This window comes from Mixophyes fleayi, chromosome 9, assembly GCF_038048845.1.
Source record: "Mixophyes fleayi isolate aMixFle1 chromosome 9, aMixFle1.hap1, whole genome shotgun sequence".
Classification (NCBI taxonomy): domain Eukaryota; kingdom Metazoa; phylum Chordata; class Amphibia; order Anura; family Limnodynastidae; genus Mixophyes; species Mixophyes fleayi.
The window spans coordinates 67,525,142-67,545,064 of NC_134410.1; the positions used below are offsets into that span (position 1 = coordinate 67,525,142).

Sequence of the window (19,923 nt, forward strand, 5' to 3'; positions counted from 1 at the left end):
GAGAAAAATAGGTTCTAGGCACGTAATATTAGATAGATAAAAGTTCAGTATAATTTATTTGTTTTATAGAAAATGCAAACATATACACGTTCTGACCGGTGCAAACAACAGATATAAACAATTGATCTCCCAATTTTAATTGTAGTTTAAAAAGATCATAAGGTGAATACAGCGACCTGCAATGTTATCAAATAACTCATAATTGCTGATACATAGAAACGATTCTGCATAATTCAGAGCAAGGTCATAATCGCTTACATATGAAAAGAGCATTAGGTAAGCACAATAGCTATCAATGTTGTCAGAAAACTCGTGATTCCTAATATATTGTATCACTCTTGGATAGTTTGATACAGGGTTCATTGCATGTGTATCAGCAGTATCTCTTAATTACAATTGTAGGGCAAATAATTAAGTTCAATGATCAAAATGTTAACAGCGATAAAGTAGTTCTTGTTTTTAATAATTAGTGCCGGTCTGGCAAAGCATATAAGTCAAGTCCAAATAGTAAAAAGAATGTCCGATACAATGAAGTAATAGATCCGGGACAAAATGGTGGCAGGGATCATACACACAAAGGTCCGGGTGGGTGAATGGGCATAATCGTCCAAGTACCGCAAATAATAAAAGATATTAAGTAGACTCATGTTTCAATGTGAAATTTGTTCATACTGGCTTCTGCCTTACTCCTGCACTTCGGGTATTATTTCTTTACCAGATGGCAAGTGGTTGATAACCGTGATTCCGTTCTCAGAGTGTAGTTGGGTGATGGAGCATGTACGCTCTATTCATACAGCTGCTGGCTGAGTCAGTGTTGCTACCTGGATTAGTTAGCGATGTCATATAAATAAAGATGGTATATCTAGCATGCTAGTAAAAAGTCCTCAATGATGTTGGTCAAAGTAGAAAGGTTTGAGAAAACAAATAGAAAATCTACCAACGCGTTTTGCCTGTGGTAATCACCGATGGGCTTCCTCAGGGATTAGTGAAGTCAGAGTGGTCATTCTTGCCAGTATTTATAAGAACCAGCACATGTTGCCAGCTGATAGAAATAAGATTGTTAGCCAAGAGTAGAGTGATTGGTAATAGATGGATATAAATTCAACTGGAGGAGTGGATATGTTTTATGCAAACATCTTTAAATTGATAAAAGTGCTTATTAAAACGTTTTAATGTCAAATCAGAATTATATGATCAAATAATAAGGTTAAAAGACATGAGTCACGTGCTGAAAGATTAATTGAAGAAAGTAAAGTTGTTTGTGTCAGATCAGACTTGAAATTGTTCAAATATATAATGGTTAAGATAGATAATGTGTAAAACATGTTTAATGAAAAAAGATCTAAACATACTTATATAATATGATATATGCGCACTGAAAATAATGAACAAATGATTAATAACATATTGAATGAATGAGAGATCTACAAGTGAACAATAACTATGTAGATATATTAAACATATTTTAAAAACATTGACATAGTTGGTCCAAAACTGAAAAGGAAGACTGTTGGGGCATTGTATGTCTAAGGAAAGTGTATATATAGCAGTCCATAAGGTCTCAGAATGCTGTAATAGGGGTGAGGAATGTCTGAAGAATTTATTAATTAAAATAGGGGTTTCTAAGAATTCAGGAAATAGCCCAAATCAAAATCTACATTCAGTCCCCTGGGGGTTAGGATTTTGAGGTTAAAAATCCACCTAGCCTCCTATTTTGAGATGAGTGCAACAAAGCCCGCCCCGCTCCTTGGTTTGTGGACCTTGCAGATCCCCAAGAATTTTAAAGTGGATGGATCATGATTACAGCACTTCAGATAGTGGTGCGATACACTATGGCTATCAGATTGGTTTTTAATATTTTGTAGGTGTTCTGAGATCCTTACATGCAATTTGCGGATGGTACGTCTGACATATTGTTGCCCACATGGGCATTCTGACAGCTATATAACTCCCGTGGTGTCATACGTTATTTTGCCTCTGATTTTGTGGGACTTGCCTGTGGTAATCGAACGAAAACTCGTGATGGATTTGGTTCCACTATGGTTGGTAAGTCTGCAAGCTTGGCATCTTGTGCAAAAGAAAAAAAACCTCAATCTTCTCTTTTATCCAGTTTTCTTGCTGGCTCTTTCTAGTTGTAGGAATACAGCATTTGACCAGCTTCTTGTTGAGAGAGTCTGACTTCCACTTTGGTTAGTAAGTCTGCAAGCTTGGCATCTAGTGCAAAAGAATAACCCCTCACTCTTCTCTTTTATCCAAGTTTCTTGCTGGCTCTTTCTAGTTGTAGGAATACAGCATTTGACCAGCTTGGTGTTGAGAGAGTCTGACTTCCTGTATATCATCTTGGGGTTTTTTGGAAGAATGTCTTTCAGAGAGTCATCCATCAGTAGTACGTGCCAGTATATCGGGATTATTTTCTCAATCTCCTTATGATTGGAATTATATTTTGTGATGAAGATGGATTGTTACTGCTCATTTGTATCTTTCTTGACCTTTGATGTGTGTAGAGTTTCTCTATTGGTCTCCCTAACTTCCTTAGATGCGTTTCTATTGTGTCTCTATCATAATTTTTTTCCAGAAGTCTTTCCCTTAAGATTCTAGATTGATCATCATAGAGAGTGAAGTTGGAGCAATTGCACCTGATCTGGAAAAACTGCCCCTTTGGGATGTTGGTAAGCCATCTCTTAAAATGGATGTTTGAAGCTGGAATAAAGGAATTGCAGTCTACTTGTTTGAGGAAGGTTTTTGTTTGAATCTGATTCCCTACAATGGATATGTCCAAAAACTCAATTCTTTCTTCACTAATCTGTGCGTGAATTTGAGATTGAGATTATTTGTATTAATATAGTTCAGGAATTCTAGAAGTATGTCTCTGGTCCCGGTCCATAGACATAACACTTTGTCTATGTACTGGAAACATCCCAGGTTGAATGGGGTATAGGGGTTGTTTTGTCAAATAGAGTGATTCTCTCAATGGGCCATGAACAGGTTCGCGTAAGTGGGCGCAAATTTAGCGCCCATCGCAGTCCCGCGAACCTGCTCATAGTAATCCCCATTGAACCAAAAATAATTGTGATGTAATATGAACTCAATTCCTTCCATAATGAATTGAATCTGTTGAGTGGGGATATCCGTCTCTGCAGTGAGGATGTTTTGAACATGTTTACATCCTGCTTGATGATCTATGATGGTATAAAGTGACCAGACATCACATGTCATCATTATGTATCCTGCGCACCACTCAACATTTTGAAATACCTGCAACACGTGTCCAGTATCTCTAAGATAGCTTCTTTGCTTTGTGACTACAGGTTGCAAAAAAGTATCGATGTAACTTGAAATATGGGTACTGAGGGATTGGCTACCTGATACAATGGGTCAACCAGACGAATTGGTGAGTGATTTATGTATCTTGGGAAGGCAATAAATAACTGGCAATCTTGGGTTTTGGATATGTAAATATTGGTATTCTGCTTTTGTAAGTATGCCCTTCTCAAGAGCTCCATTAAGGAGTACAGTGAGCTCGTTGTTGTATCTTATAGTCGGATCGCCTGGTAGGGGCTTGTATGTAGAATTATCCTTTAGCTGGTTCTCTAGTTCTTTCAGATAAGCAGATTGACCTAGAAGTGTGATCCCACCCCCCTTATCAGCCGGTTTGATCACAATACTCTTATGGACTGCAGGTCTTTCAAAGCTTCCCTCTCCAGTCTAGTGATATTGTGTGTCTTATTCCTTAGTGGAATTTGTAAATGATCAAGATAATTTTCCACAAGCTTCTGGAAAGTCTCCAGAAATGGGCCTTTTTGATGGCTGGAATAGAAAGTTGATTTATTATTCAGATGTGTATGTCTGAACTTGGAACTTTCACTGCTTATTGCTACTATATCTGTTTTGGGCATGATTTTATTATTCAAAAATAACTTTTTTAAGGTTATTTTAATGAACTTATGAAGATCTATGTATGTCTCAAATTTGTTCATTAATCTATTTGGTGCAAATTTAAGACTTTTATTTAAAAGTTCTGTTTGGAGTTTAATTAATTCCTGACTGCTCAGGTTAAATATTCCTTTTTTTTCCAATTTGATTATTCATTTCCTTAGTTTCAGTTTGGGCCTTGTTCCTCCGTGCCCTAATTCCTTTGCCTACTCCCAGCTTTCTTCCTGTGATATTGATCTTCCTTTTCTTTTCCTGACACTCACTGAGCTCAGAGGTACCTGGATTGTTCCTTGGGCCAGTTCTAAAAAATAGTCTATAAGGCTATCTGCATAGGGTTCTGCAGTCCTGGATGGGTCCTGATATGGATCTATATGTTTCAATTTGTCAAGCAAGGCGAATTGATTTTGGGACAGTTGGTGACGTGCGTCCCTTATTCCTTTATTGTATCCCTCTTGAGCGACTGAACTAAAGCTCCCCTTCCTGATCCTAGAAGGTTGGGAAGTGGACCTTGGTGTGTATCCTAAATTGCGGTGGTCCAATGGTTTGTAAACTCTGTTCCTGTCAATGACCTCTGGTGGTTTCTTGATCAGGGGGGATCTCAGTCGATAGGACCTATATTTGTTGCCATTTCTCCTAGGTTTGCTGACAGAATGTCTAGGATGATTCTTATACTGAGGTTTCAAAGGTGGATGTGGATTGAATTCTGATTTCTTGGGGACGGAGTGATAGCCCTGTTCTAAATCTTTTATGTCCCTTAAAAAATTATTTTCTTTTGTCTTAATAGTATCCTCTTCAATATTCTGGATTTTATTAAGGGTCAATTTTTCTAAATACTGGAAATCCTCAAAGTGTTCTATTGGTCTTAATTTTTCTCGTATGAGTATGAGTTCCTCACCTATCTTAGAGAGGGAGGTGGTTCTATATTCAATGATTAGGCTCATCTTCGAATATGAACAATATCTAGTATTCTATTCCACTTATTTATATCAGGACTAACTATCCATCCATATACAGCCCAATGTACACCAACAAAACTACTATGCCCAAAATATAGCACCATAATACCAACACATAGCACCATAACTCCAGTATAAAGCTTCATATGCCAACACAGAGCCCATGCCTACAGTACACAGCCCTGCTGCCCTACAATTTGGTAATATTGTATTTCTTAAAGAACTTAAGTTTCCTGGAGTTCATTTTGAAGTATTAAGTGTTGTGTAAGCCGTTGCAGCTCTAAACTCACATACTACTTAGTATAGCATCTGTCGCTGTTTTTACTGGTGACCAGACCTAACCATTTAATAGCCACATTGTGACACTTTTGGACACCATGGGGTAAATGTATTAACCTCCGGTTTCTTCAACTCCCTCGAGTTCGGCGTCTTCGGCGCTTAAATTTAAAGCGGCGCTGCCTTGTAAAGGGAAGTTTCCCTTTACAAGGCAGCGCCGCTTTAAATTTAAGAGCCAAAGACGCCGAACTCGCGGGAGTTGAAGAAACCGGAGGTTAATACATTTACCCCCATGTGTTACCCCATGGAGCTGTGTGATTTAGCAAGTTACATAATTCTACATGAATGCATGATGCAGCCCTTTTGTTTACATAGATGGCTAAACACTGACATCTATGAGTACACACACATCCTTGCTCTACTGTAGCAGAATTTAATCCCAAAGCTTCTTTAAAGGAGATTGTGCACATCTTTGCTACATCATATAGGAGGGTTATTTTTACATAGTTGTCATGTAGCAGTGAAAACTGCCTTCATTTTATAAATCTGACGTTCTTAATTTGTTAGTTGTAATGAAAACATTGGGTCACAGTGACCATTTAAAAAAAAAGTGTACTAGTAGTTAATAAACAAATTACTTCCCTAACAGTTACATATTATTAAAATAACATAGACTTTACACATCCTGTCTTCATAATCTAATGTATGCTACATACTACACTAAGGGGCATATTCAATTGTCCGCGGGATAGCCGAAAATCCTGCGGTCTGCGCAGGATTACCATTATTACGGTAATCCTGCGCGGAAAAAGTGAAGTGATAACATCATAACTCACTCTTTAAGCATAAATTACTTACAGGAAATATATACATGCACTGTAATAACATTACTTGTGTATAGGAAAAATATCAAGGAAGGTAAAAGTAAGATGTCCAGCAGGTGGCACTGATGAACTATATACATCATATATACTCAGAGGATATAAAGAAAACCCATGCACACTAGACGTCACTATTACTGTAATAACCCCAAAAAACATATATTTGGCTAGTAATACATATTTCAAATTGATGTTTATCAGTGCTCCCATAGTAGCTTACTAAAATAACAATAAAATAGAAGAAAGGACTACTATTATATGGGGCACCTCTGGGGAACTTATTTTGAGGTGTAATTGTTCTGGATGATAAATCTATTGTGCAAAGTGATCAACCCAGACACAAATTCACAAACCTAAAAATTAACTTTAATTTCATACCCATAAAGTAATACAAATACGTTTAAAAAGCAGAATAGTGATACATTAAAAAAATAATAGGGCTGACATAGGGCAGACCTCATATAGTCAGTCAGTTAAATTCTGATCATAATAGGGATCTTATTGGATCGAACCGGAAATTTGTTCTATCAAATAGGAGAACTTATCAGATAATTTATTGATACTAATGTATTCAATTCTCCATTATACTAGCTCCAAAGGGACTTCTTATGTCCTTTGTCATTTATAGCAGGGAGTATGCTATTTTCTATAAAACACACGTTGTCCTAATGAACAGTGAAGTGATGACATCATAACTCACTCTTTAAACATAAATTATTTACAGGAATTTATACATATACTCAGGGGCAGATCTAGAAAATGTTTGTACCCGGGGCGATTTAGGGGGGGGGGGGGCGTTTTAGCCCCGCCTCCTTTCTGACATCTAAGGCTACCGACGGCTGCACACTACGTGCAGGTCCGCTTGGCAGTGACAGGCAGGGACAGTGTGCTGTCCGGCTGCTCTGATTGTGTTTAAAACACAATCAGAGCAGTCGGGCAGCACACTTTCACTACCGAACGGACCTGCACATAGTGTGCAGCCGTCGGCAGCAAGTCCCTGCTAAGGGGGGGCGATTGCCCCGATCACCCCCCCCCCTCCCTGGATCCGCCACTGCATGCACTGTAATAACATTTGTGGATAGGAATATATAAAGAAAGGTAAAAGTAATGAGAAGACCAGTAGGTGGCACTGGTGAACTATATATATATACATCCTATATACTCAGAGGATATGGAGAAAACCCCTGCGCACTAGATGCCACTATTATTGTAATAACCCCAGATCAGTTACATTTGGCTAGTAATACATTTTTTAAATTGATATTTATCAGTGCTCCCATATTAGCTTACTAAAATAACAATAAAATAGAAGAAGGGACTACTACTTTATGGGGCACCTCTGGGGCACTGTTAGGCTAATTGGCTGCTATTAAATTGACCTTAGTCTCTCTCAGTGTGTGTGTTAGGGAATTTAGACTGTAAGCTCCAATGGGGCAGGGACTGATGTGGATGAGTTCTCTGTACAGCGCTGCGGAATTAGTGGCGCTTTATAAATAGCTGATGATGATGATAGAAAGTAACAGTTCTGAGTCACTATGATGTGGAGCTAGAACTAGCAGAGCAGCCCACACAAACATTTGTGTATATTAATTATAATTGCTGGATACATGGTAACTATACAAATAAAGGCTCTGTATATTAAATACAGTGCACAATTTAATTACATGTCAATTTAATGACAAGAGCTGTCAGATATTAAAATGGATTATAAATAAAAGTGTACATATAAATGATTGCATTCTACTTTTATGATCATCGTGATTGACAAAAGCACTACTACTATTCAATCACTGAACAGTATACGATTAGCACCAATGATTTGTCATTATTTGGACATATAGGGGAATATTCAATTGTTGGTGTTACTGCCTAAAGTAACGCGGCGTGCGCACTATTACCATCATTACGGTAATAGTGTGCATAAATACCTTTATTACGGTACCTTTCTCACTGGATTTCAGCTCACGGCTCAGGGAGCTGCGAGCTGAAATCCGGCTTAGTATTACCGTAATAACGGTAATACTTTTTCTGCGGTGGAAACCGCCAACAATTGAATATGCCCTATAATCTGTGTCTTAAGTATACTAAGATTAGAAGAGATATCAGTGATATCCACAAATACTTTTGATGGAATTGCTACAAATTATATATGAATAGATTGTGGACATTATGGGGAGAAATCAATTCGATGTTCTTTAGATTAACGCGAGGTGCGCATTATTACCGTTAGTATGGTAAGTGCTGTGCGCTATTACTGCTAATACGGTAATTTCAACACTGATTTTTGCTCGCAGCCCCCTGAGTCACGAGCAGAGATCCACATTGAAAATACCGGAATTGAATTTCCCCAATTGTTTACAATACATAAACTTGAAAATTTCCCTTTTTACATGAGAATCTAAACAAAGAAATGGATTATTGTAGATATTAAGTAATGTAATTAGGGCATTATGTTGCCTGCAGTATAATGGAGAATTGAATACATTAGTATCAATAAATTATCTGATAAGTCCTCCTATTTGATAGAACAAATTTCCGGTTCGATCCAATAAGATCCCTATTATGATCATAATTTAACTGACTGACTATATGAGGTCTGCCCTATGTCAGCCCTATTGTTTTTGAATGTATCACTATTCTGCTTTTTAAACGTATTGTATTATTTTATGGGTATGAAATTAAAGTTAATTTTTAGATTTGTGAATTTTTGTCTGGGTTGATCACTTTGCAATAGATTTATCATCCAGAACGATACGCCTCAAAATAAGTGCCCCAGAGGTGCCCCATATAATAGTAGTCCTTTCTTCTATTTTATTGTTATTTTAGTAAGCTACTATGGGAGCACTGATAAACATCAATTTGAAATATACATTACTAGCCAAATATATCTTATTTGGGGTTATTACAGTAATAGTGACGTCTAGTGTGCATGGGTTTTCTCTATATCCTCTGAGTATATATGATGTATGTAGTTCATCAGTGCCACCTGCTGGATATCTCCTTACTTTTACCTTTCTTGATATTTTTCCTATACACAAGTAATGTTATTACAGTGCATGTATATATTTCCTGTAATTAATTTATGCTTAAAGAGTGAGTTATGATGTTATCACTTCACGATTTATTAGGGCAACTTGTCTATTATAGGAAATAACATACTCTCTGCTATAAATGATCAAAGACATTAGAAGTCACTTTGGAGCTGCATAACCTGTAAATAAGTGCTCGGCATGTGGCCTTTCCTCTTTTTATGGTTACAGAACTGTAGTAGCAATAAGCTACTTCAACTATACTGTTCTAACCTCCTTAAATACCCAAGAAGGGGTTTATAAATAAAAATGTAGAATCTTGGGGCCACTAAGGAATGTAAATGCTGATACGTGTCACATTTGGCGTAAAATTTCTCTGCGCATACCCAGAACCGAACCATACACCAGTGAACGCAGCAACACCCATTAATCTTTGAGCGCAAAGTACCCCTACTACAGCCTACGAATTCATGGGCAGAACATGGAGGGGACAGGGCGTATGTATGTAGTCACTGTACAGTAAGGGTGTGGCAAGCTCAAGCACACTCAGCAACGCCCGATTCAAGCTTTGGGCATCTCAAAGGTATATGTTTTTGTGTCATGTCACTTGCACCAGCTACAGGTTGGGTTTAAGCAGGGCTGCCATCAGGTGGGTACAGCAGTATGGGGTGCAGCAGCAGAGTGGGGCCCAATCATGGGACCAAACAAATGTATTAGTGATGGGGCCTCCACAGTGAATTAAGGGAGGTAGTGGGCGCCATTTCTAGGCAGCAGCTGCATCTGACATGTGAGAGGGGGTGTGGTGAGAGACCTCTGCAAGTAATTAAGGATGCAGCATGTCTGCCTCCGCTCCCAAGATGTCGGGGCCCCACAGCTGCAGGTATTTGTTCCAGTCCCAGCCCCCCAGGTCCCCAGCTCCCAGACAGAGATTAATTAATAACATCACTGCGCTGTCAATAGAGAGCAGCCGAAAGGAGACAGCAAGAAAATGTTAAGAGGTCAGTAAACTACTGCAGGGGTTAGATAGAACCGGGAATGGAGGGTGACGGCAGAGAATGGAGGGGGAAGGCAAATGTTGGTTAGAGAATAATTTACAAATGAAGGTGGGGTGAGATAAGGAAGAAGGGGGGCCTGCCTGTTACATTTGTACTGGGGCCCACAATTTTTGGTGGCAGCCGTGGGTGTAGGTGCTGCTTACTAGTGATGACGGCTGTGTATGCATGCTAGAACGTGTTTTACATCAAGAGCAACTGTAAAATGCATTTTATGTACATTAGACATTCATAACATCCTCATAAATGTATTTTATGGGGGAAAAAATGATAAAAAATAACTTTTAATGTTTTGTCATGAATAGACAGGTGACATCAATTGAATAGTTTTTGTTTGTTTTTTATTTTGTGAGTTTATATTCCAGATATGAACTGGACATATCCTGCAGTGTATTGTCTGTTAAAGCAGAGTGTACCAAGACCGGGATTCATCAACAGGCGTATCTTTATATCCGCTCCTGATTGACAGACTTGCGTATGCCTGATTTACGTGCCTTTTTAAAAAAACAAACAATTTGTTTTACGTGCCTTAATGAATCAGGCCCTAGATATCCAGGAAAGTGTCTATGAGGTAGATTAAAGTGGAGGTCTTGCCCATAGCAAACAATCAGATTCTAGCTGTCACTTATCTATAATATTCTAGAATATAATAGCTAGAATCTGATTGGTTGCTATGGGCAACACCTCCACTTTTACTTTTAAGAAGTTTTAGTAACTCTCTACATTTAGGAATCTTTCAACTTGTGCTAAAATCGCTAAGAATTATCACAATGCCAATAGGACGTCAACATGGAACCAGATAAGACATTTATATCCGGTTTCCCAATAATAATTGTCAGTTCAATTCCAGGGGGTAAATATATTAAGGAGCAATTTTTGAAAATCACAGATATTCAGCGACTTTGACAGCTAGATTTAAAACGGCAATGTGTTTAAAGGCAGATCTCACCTCTAAACACATTTCCGTTTTAAATTTTGCTGTCAAAGTCGCTGAATATCGGCGATTTGCAAAAATCCTTAATACATTTACCCTCTGAACACATAAATTGTCATCAACATCTTGATTCCATATGGTGCCTAAATCAACCCAGCTGCCAGTAACAACCACATGAATGCCAGGACCCAAGGTTTCCCAACAGAACATTGGCCAGAGCATCACACTGCCTCCGCCAGCTTGCCTTCTTCCCTTAGTGCATCCTGGTGCCATCTCTTCCACAGGTAAACGATGCACACACACCCAGCTGTCCTCATGAAGTAAAAGAAAGCGTGATTCATCAGACCATACCAGCTTCTTCCACAGTACCATGGTCCAGTTCTGGCGTTCACATGCCCATTGTAGGTGCTTTTGGTGGTAGACAGGGGTCAGCATGGTCACTCTGCGACTATGCAGCCCCATACGCAGCAAGCTGAAAAGCACTGTGTGTTGTGACACCTTTCTATCATATCCAGCATTAACTTTTTTAACTTTTCTGTGACAGGTTGTCATTCCTTGGACCACATTTGATAGGTGTAAACCACTGTATACCAGGAACATCTCACAAGATATGCCGTTTTAGAGATGCTCTGACCCAGTCATTTAGCCATCACAATTTTGCCCTTGTCAAAGTCGCTCCTTACGTTTGCCCTTTTTCCTGCTTACAACACATCAACTTCAAGAACTGACTGTTCACTTGCTGCCTAATATAACCCACACCTTGACAGGTGCCATTGTAACGGGATAATCAATGTTACTCACTTCACTTGTCAGTGCTTTAAATGTTGTGGCTGATTGGTGTATTCAGTACATTGATCCTAATTAAATCTTTACTCACACACTACATACTTACTATTTTAAAAAATGAACTGTGGACTGGTAGATGATGGTCAATGAGATATTAATTCTGGCAGATTCTACAGAAGTTTAATAATATTTAATATAAGCCTTTTAACCCCAGGCAAAATCATTTATTCAAACATACTACGCAGCACTGCATATCTTCCCTTATTAAAGCAGGCATAGGTGCTCAATTCTTGGTGTTTTATAGACAACATAGGAGCCTGGGAAATCAGCCATGCAGTGTTCTATATACATGGCACGGAAAACTGGAAATGTCTTCACCCTCACTCATATTATCATGTTAGGTCCTCCCGGAACATTCAATTTTATTTTGTCTGTTCACTTTTACAACTAAATACTGCTATTGTTTTGCCCTGTGTTTTGGTGTAGTATAAATCATGAAAGTGATGGAATATTAGGGCAGTCTTTAATTCGTATGTCAAATATATGTTCTACATTTTATTGCATTGGTGTATTTGGGGCATGAAGTATTCTGTGACTAGATGCATTTGGACTAGTTTACTTTGGGGTTTTTTCTGGTTAAAATGTAGTCATTACAAAACCCTTTTGTGTTGGATTTTTAAAGCCCACTTGCAGGTATGAAAAAGCTACAACTGCTTGGCAGTCAAACACGCCTTCAAATATACTGATTCTCCATCCCACCATCTCATTTTTGTGGATTGCCTGTGTCTTAGTACACAGGTTTTGCCTCCATCTGTTATGAAAATGGAAGTGTGGTTCCATCTATCAAGGAGTGCAGCCCACTCCTTGATAGATGAATTAGTGAATTTGAGATGCAAATTCACTACTGCACATTGCTACTTGGAGCTTTGATGCATTATGAATCTACATGAATAATGCTCACTGTAAATACTTAGGGCCTGATTCAAACCCGGACATACGCCCATTTGTATAGCATATCTTGCCTAATTTCCCACTGAGCATGCCCAGAAACCAAACTTAACCACCTGCACACAATTGCACTGAACTCATATCTAGATTCTGCACGCATCTCACAATTATTATCCCTTACAATTTGAGAGGGGGAAGGGAAGGGGTAGACCATGTTCAATAAGGGTGTGTTGACGCAGATGGCGGCTAATTGGAATCCTGGGTTTAATGTAAGTATGCTTGTTTTCAGCCAATCAAAATACAGTATGAAAGGTATACACACTAACCAAATGCACCACGGTTATGACTGTCAATGGTCATTGGACAATGGTTTAGCTAGAATGCATACAAGTTTTCAGTAGGGACAAATTAAGTTTCTAACCTCTATTTTTTATTATTATTATTATTTGTACTAAAAATGTTTTAGCTGGAGAGTAAATGTTTATGTAAAATTTCAGTGCTAAAGATTCATGATAGTTGTAATCTTGTTAAATGTTTTATGTCACAGATTTTATTTCCAGTTATATTTTTCAGTGAACAAATTATGTTAAAAAATGTCTTCCTACTTCCAGACGACGTCCTGCAAGTATTTGCTGTGGGAGTTACAGTAATGCTCAATATTTCATTTTCGAGGGCATAAATTCCCCTTCCACTCCAACATCTCCCAGGCCTCGTTCAGTACTAATGGGTGGAGAGAGGACTGCAGAACACGGGGAGAAAATATTTAGGACTGAGTTAGGGATGACAGCTGTATCACCTCAATCTAGGAAACCCACTTTCAGGTGAGTAATATGTAAATGAATAGCATAGATTAAGTATAGACTTTACTTATAGTGCCCAAACACAAAGAGATTTCATTTAGTAATTTAGGTCCTTACACCAAACTCGTTCCTGCATGTGTGGGACCAAAACATCCACCGATTCCAATCAATATCTTATAGGTATCTATGAGATATCTATCGAGACTTGCAGAAAAGATGACATTGAACTAATCATGTATGTGATCATCATCTGAACACACGAATTGTGCAGCATAAAGTTACATGGGCTCTATTTCCAATCAATTCGACCATTCAGAAAAAATATTGGTAAGATAGGTTTAGTGTTTCCATTCTGTATATTCTTTAAAGAAAAGCGCAGGACATTCCTAGGGGTATATTAACTAAACAGGTTTGAAAAAGTGGAGATGTTATCTATAACAACCAATCAGGTACTAGTTATCATTTATTTAGTACGTTTTACAAAATGACAGCTATTGTCTAATTGGTTGCTATAGGCAACACCTCCACTATTTCAAATCTGCAGTTTAGTAAATATACCCACTAGTGTATTATTTCACCTTTTTACCATTTACAAATCTTTATCACCATCATTATTACCCAGAGGACAAAAATCAGAAAGGTCATTATATCAGTGTAAGTTTAAATCCATGAGTATGAATACAAATGTAAGAATAAGGTCATATTTGGAAACTCTAAAGAGTCTCTCCATGAGAAAAAGACTGTATGCTAATCCCCAGTGCTACTTTGTATACATTTTTGTCAAACTTATTGACATTCTTTCAAGCAAATAGTGAAAATGTTTATGTATGTTATTAAATATTAGGTTTCCATGGCTGTTCCACACAGATAGGAAACAATAAATCTTGTAATTACAATAAATAAAACTAGTAAACTATCCCAATCTATCCAGTTATGGGCAAGATAAAAACTGTAAATAATGTAATTAATGTGCACCATTTTTTAAATAAGCAACCATTCGCAAATGTGTTAGGCATGCTTACAATCATGCAAAACAATGCACTCATTTTGTAATGAAGTTTTTTAGTTGTAATCATCCGACAAACAAAATTTATGTAAATTGGCAATTGTATAATATCATTTTGTTTTGAAATGAGATTTTGGGAATTGGAAGCTAGTTAAACATCACAGAATGGCATTGCTACTTTCCCGGAATATTAGGGTGTATCCACATTTTCAGACTAAGCATATTTTAAAAGATGCTTTACATATGATGTGTTTATATTTACAAACAGAAGAAATACGCTTCAGGATTACAAGAGGATGTTAAACTGATGTTATGGTTTGGTCTTAATATACATTTAATTGGATTAGAAGGAAATCTGGAATGATGGTAAATGTGAAGTGTATGTTCTCTACTCATATAAAGGCAGATTCTGATTTGGAGGCACTCTTAAGGTCCATACTAATATCAAAACATGTCACTTTAATATTATCAATTAAAATAATTCTTCCAGATCATTATTTTTCTTTAGCAAAATATTAGATTAAAATGAACAAATAAGTGAAAAGAGAGAAAATAATGTGAATAAGCGATTTATATATTAAAAAAAAGATACCTTCTGCCCATTAAATGGACTCAACATCCAGCCAGGGTACAAGCTAATATTGACTATAACACATCACCGCATCACAATTATTTTATTTTGTCAGATGGCTGCTCAGCTGCAAAATGCTTAGCGAGGCAAAATTCACACATACTGTTCATGGCACCACAGTTATGAGCATTAATATTTGTTTTATCAAAGTTACCGACATCAAGAATGGTGTGGCATCTTGATCGCTGACTTTGTAGGCATTGACTTGATATTACCTCTGTCCTGTTCACTCTTCAATTGTTTTCTCTGTGACAGGCAATTTGCTGAGGAGTCATGTGACTGGATGGGCTTACTTCGCCACCCGGTCTGTAAAGGGAAGAGTAAAGGAGGGATATACTTCCTGCACAGTTTATCTGGGTTTCCTTCTTACCATCAGTAACCAACTGTTACTGACCACTCCTACTGGCATCACCTTGCCACCAGACACTCACCGACTGTGAATGCCAACTGTGCTGTAGTTGTAGGAGAATTTAGCTGCCACCACAGGGCTGCTTTGCAGAGCCCAGAACTGCTTATTTCTAGGGTAGCTGGTATAGCTGCTGCAATGCATCTCTGCTGTGGGCTGGCTGGTACCTCCTGACTGCTAACTATTGTTCAGGACTGCTGTGTAGCATGTGGAGCATTGACACAGGGATAATGGGTTCAATACATGACAGCCAGGGAATGGATTAGAGTGTAAGCTCTTATTAGTTGGTCACAGGATACAGCAGTTATCAGTCTGAGGCAGAATCTTCAAGCTATGAGGTTTTATTGCTCAAGAATCCTGACAAGGACTTTTACACACCAGTTAGTGGTAGTGGTGATCGTCCAGAAGTTACAGATGGATTAATACATTACATGGTAACCCAACCCTGTCCTAGCTGGCACCACAATGTCTGATATATCACATTCAATAATTACCATCAGGGTATAATATATCCTCTAACCTTGGAGGTAACGTAATCTTATACTTTAATACAATTTGCATCAATCTGTAAGCTCCCAAATCGCTGTTTACATTATTCACGTAGTTTGTCTATCTTTTTAACAAGACAGGATACAGGTAACTACCAAAAACCAAATCATGACATACTGTCTCAGAAATCAATCCATTTTCATACAAAATACATATCAATACATAAAGTGGTACATTTGCACTGATATAAACTGGTGACTGCACAACTATTTGAAATACATTTCTAGAATAAGTTATTTCTACGTTATCCAGCCACAAGTAATATTTGCATGATGCTGGCGATCACGTTTGCGTTCTCTTTGGCCATCAGTCATAGTTTGTCATCAGGCTTTATCCTGCTCTGATCTTCGTCTTATTGCTGCTTTTTGCTGTGCAGTTACTCCCACAGCAGACATTTGCCTGTTTGGTGGCATTGCAGTTACACTTTGTTGCTTAAATTAATTAGTATATTCCTATTAATTTAACACTAATTGAAAATAAAACGACTGGATAGAAAATCGAGTCAATTTGGAATGGCAAAGGTCATAATAAATGGTAACTGCGCCCAAAAAACGTAAATAAACCAAACAAAAAAAGCCCAAGAAAAAAATCTAGTCAGTGGGAATAGTAAAGTATAGAAAAGAGTTATCTGCAAACATTTTAACATTCTATCCAGTTTGTGTGTTTTGTATGTGTATTTATATATACAGATGTTTTTGCCTATCAAACATTAACAGATGAATTGGGGTGTTTCACCATTCTATGCAATTATACATTCACAGTCGGGGTGTTCTGTTCATTCATGTTTAGAACACCCTCAAAAAGTTGAATGAAAATTGTTTTGTAGTTACTTTATTACTATTTGACATTGATTACATGTGAGTCCTGTTCCTGTCTACCTGCATATTCTACACCTGTACTGACCTCGGCTTGCCCTCCACTACGCTTCTGCCTCAACCTTTGGACCGCTACACCTCTCTGTGTACCGAACCCGGCTTGTTTGACCTTTCTTCCATCTCATCTCCTGTTAGCCAGCCTTCCTCCCTGTCACTGGGCTCCTATCCAGTCTCCGGACCGTGACAGAATAATCAGGCCCAAAAATGGATCCCGTGGGAGTAGCTGCGCTAAATACTCTGAAAAACCAAGTAAAGGAGTTGCAAGAGTTTGCCTGAATTTCTCAGAACAAGATCAGAGAACTAGAAGCCCTTGCTAAAGCTCAGCAGGAACAAATAGCTGAATTGCAGAAAGAATTAAAAGATTATGATGCCACTGCTGCACAAGTTTCGCTTCCACCATTCCCTACAAAATTCTGTGGCGATCGTCAGTTATACAGAGGCTTCTTAAACCAGTGCAACATTTATTTTCACATGCTACCTACACAGTTTAAAGATGATAGGATGAAGATCTTCTTCATAATAAATCTCCTGATAGGGGAAGCCCTAGCCTGGGTATCTCCTTACATTGAGCAAGACAGTGTTATTCTGAAAGATCTGGAATTGTTTACGTCCACTATGGGGCAAGTCTTTGATGATCCTAACCGATGTGCCACCGCTGAAGCTAAACTCCATAGACTGCAACAACGAAGACGCTCGGTGGCTGAGTATACCGCTGAATTCCGATGCTTGGTTGCAGATACTACATGGAACGATTCTGCAAAAAAAGTCAGTTCCGTTGCAGCCTTTCTGAGCAAGTAAAGGATGAACTGGCCAGAGTAGACACCCCTGATGATCTGGATGATTTTATCCAGCTGTGAATTTGTATTGTCCAAAGGCTAAGTGAGAGGAAAAATGAAAGATTAAGAGCCTTCGGTATGAGCAGTAATTTGCATCAGTTTAATAGACCTACAGTGTTCAAAGCTGCACCATCAGACAATCCAAGGATCTCTCCCGAACCTATGCAAATTGATGTAATTAGGAAACCACTCAGTTTTAATGAGAAAGAGAGTCGTCAGGAGGAGAATCTTTGTTTATATTGTGATGAGCAAGGACACTATGCCTTCACTTGCCCAAATAAGATTCGCCAGACCATCGCTATGATGGACTTAAAGCAAATGGACTCCAAAGAGTCTAGTCAATCCAGTTCCATCTCGCAATCACTTAATCCCTTGGCTCATGAAAACGGAGATTCTCTGTTGCAACAATCACATTTTGTTCTCCAAATAACACTTTCATCCGGGTCTCTTTTAATTTGCAGTTTGGCTATGCTTGACTAGGGTGCTGGTGGCAATTTCATGGATATCACCTTTGCACAGGAAAACTGCATTGAATCAAAGAGTACACAAGCTCCTGTAAATATGGAGAATGTAGATGGATCCCCTTTGTCTTCCGGGCCAGTAACTCACGAAACAATTCAGCTACAAATGACTATTGAACCAGGGCATCCGGAGGCTATAAGCTTTCATTTGATTGCTTCACCTAAAATTCCCATAATACTGGGAATCTCCTGGTTGTCTACCCATAATCCTTCTGTCAACTGGGATACTCACACTTTATCCTTTCCTTCTGAGCACTGCAAACTAAACTGCCTATCTAGAACTGTGGTATCTGTAGACCAGCAGGTCACCGAACTTTCTTCTAAAGATTTGAAATTGACTCCACAATACAGTGAATTCTCAGATGTCTGTGATAAAAAGAATGCAGATATATTACCTCCTCATCGCCCTTATGATTGTCCCATTGAGCTGTTAACCAGGATCATCCATACCTTTTGGGCGACTTTATTCTCTATCCGAACCGGAGTTAAAATTTCTTCAGGAATTTCTGGATGAAAACTTAAACAAAGGCTTCATTCGCCATTCTACTTCATCTGCTGGTGCCGCCTTATTCTTCGTTGAAAAGAAAGATTCTACCTTACGCCCCTGTATCGATTATAGGGAACTTAATAATATTACAGTCAAAAATCGTTATCCACTCCCCTTAATTCCTGAATTGTTGGAGAGGCTACAGAAGGCAAAGATCTTTACAAAGCTTGATTTGCGTAGGGCATACAATCTTGTTCGTATCCGACCCAGGGATGAGTGGAAAACCGCCTTCCTTACAAGATATGGACATTTTGAGTCTATGGTCATGCCTTTTGGCCTATGTAATGCCCCTGCAACTTTTCAGCATTTCATCAATGATGTCTTAAGAGACTTATTAGATCAATTTGTTGTTGCCTATCTGGACGACATTCTAATATTCTCTGATAATCTGGAGGAACATCGCAAACATGTCTGTACTGTATTCGAAAGACTTCGTAGGAACCAATTGTATATTAAATTGGAAAAGTGTCAATTTGAACAAGCCAAGATTCAATTCTTAGGATACATAATTTCCCCTGATGGTCTGAGCATGGATCCCAGTAAGATTGATGCAGTCATTAACTGGCCTGTACCTAAGAACGAAAAGCAAGTACAACGGTTTATTGGTTTTGCTCATTTTTTTTTTTTAAAGATTTTATTTTTTGCAAGGGTCAACCAAAAGTAACATTCTGTACAGCACTGTGTTATAAACATCTGAAGAATACATATGTAATAAAACATACAGCGTCTTATTAGAAGAGAGCATTAATAAGGATGTTGACCCAATTTTTCAAGGGAAGTAATAATTTTAGAAAGAGAAGTAAGACTGAGGAGACGTAAGAAGGGGGGGGGGGTGGCATGGCGGGCCGCCTAAGTATAAGAGAGAGGAAGGAGTGTAGTAGAATATGGAAAAAGAAAAAGAAAATGAAGAGATGGGAGGAATGGAATAGGGAAGGGAAAAAAGGATCCAGATGGAGT

At 38.3% G+C, this 19,923-nt stretch overlaps 1 protein-coding gene across 1 annotated transcript in view; it reads left to right on the plus strand.

Moving 5' to 3' along the window:
* LOC142100739 (phosphatidylinositol 3,4,5-trisphosphate 5-phosphatase 2A-like) overlaps positions 1-19,923 on the plus strand; it is a 101,415-nt gene that overhangs the window by 73,167 nt on the left and 8,325 nt on the right. The window contains exon 23 of the mRNA XM_075184510.1: positions 13,407-13,616. Within this exon, the coding sequence (XP_075040611.1) occupies positions 13,407-13,616 (210 nt within the window). The remainder of the gene's footprint in view (positions 1-13,406; positions 13,617-19,923) is intronic.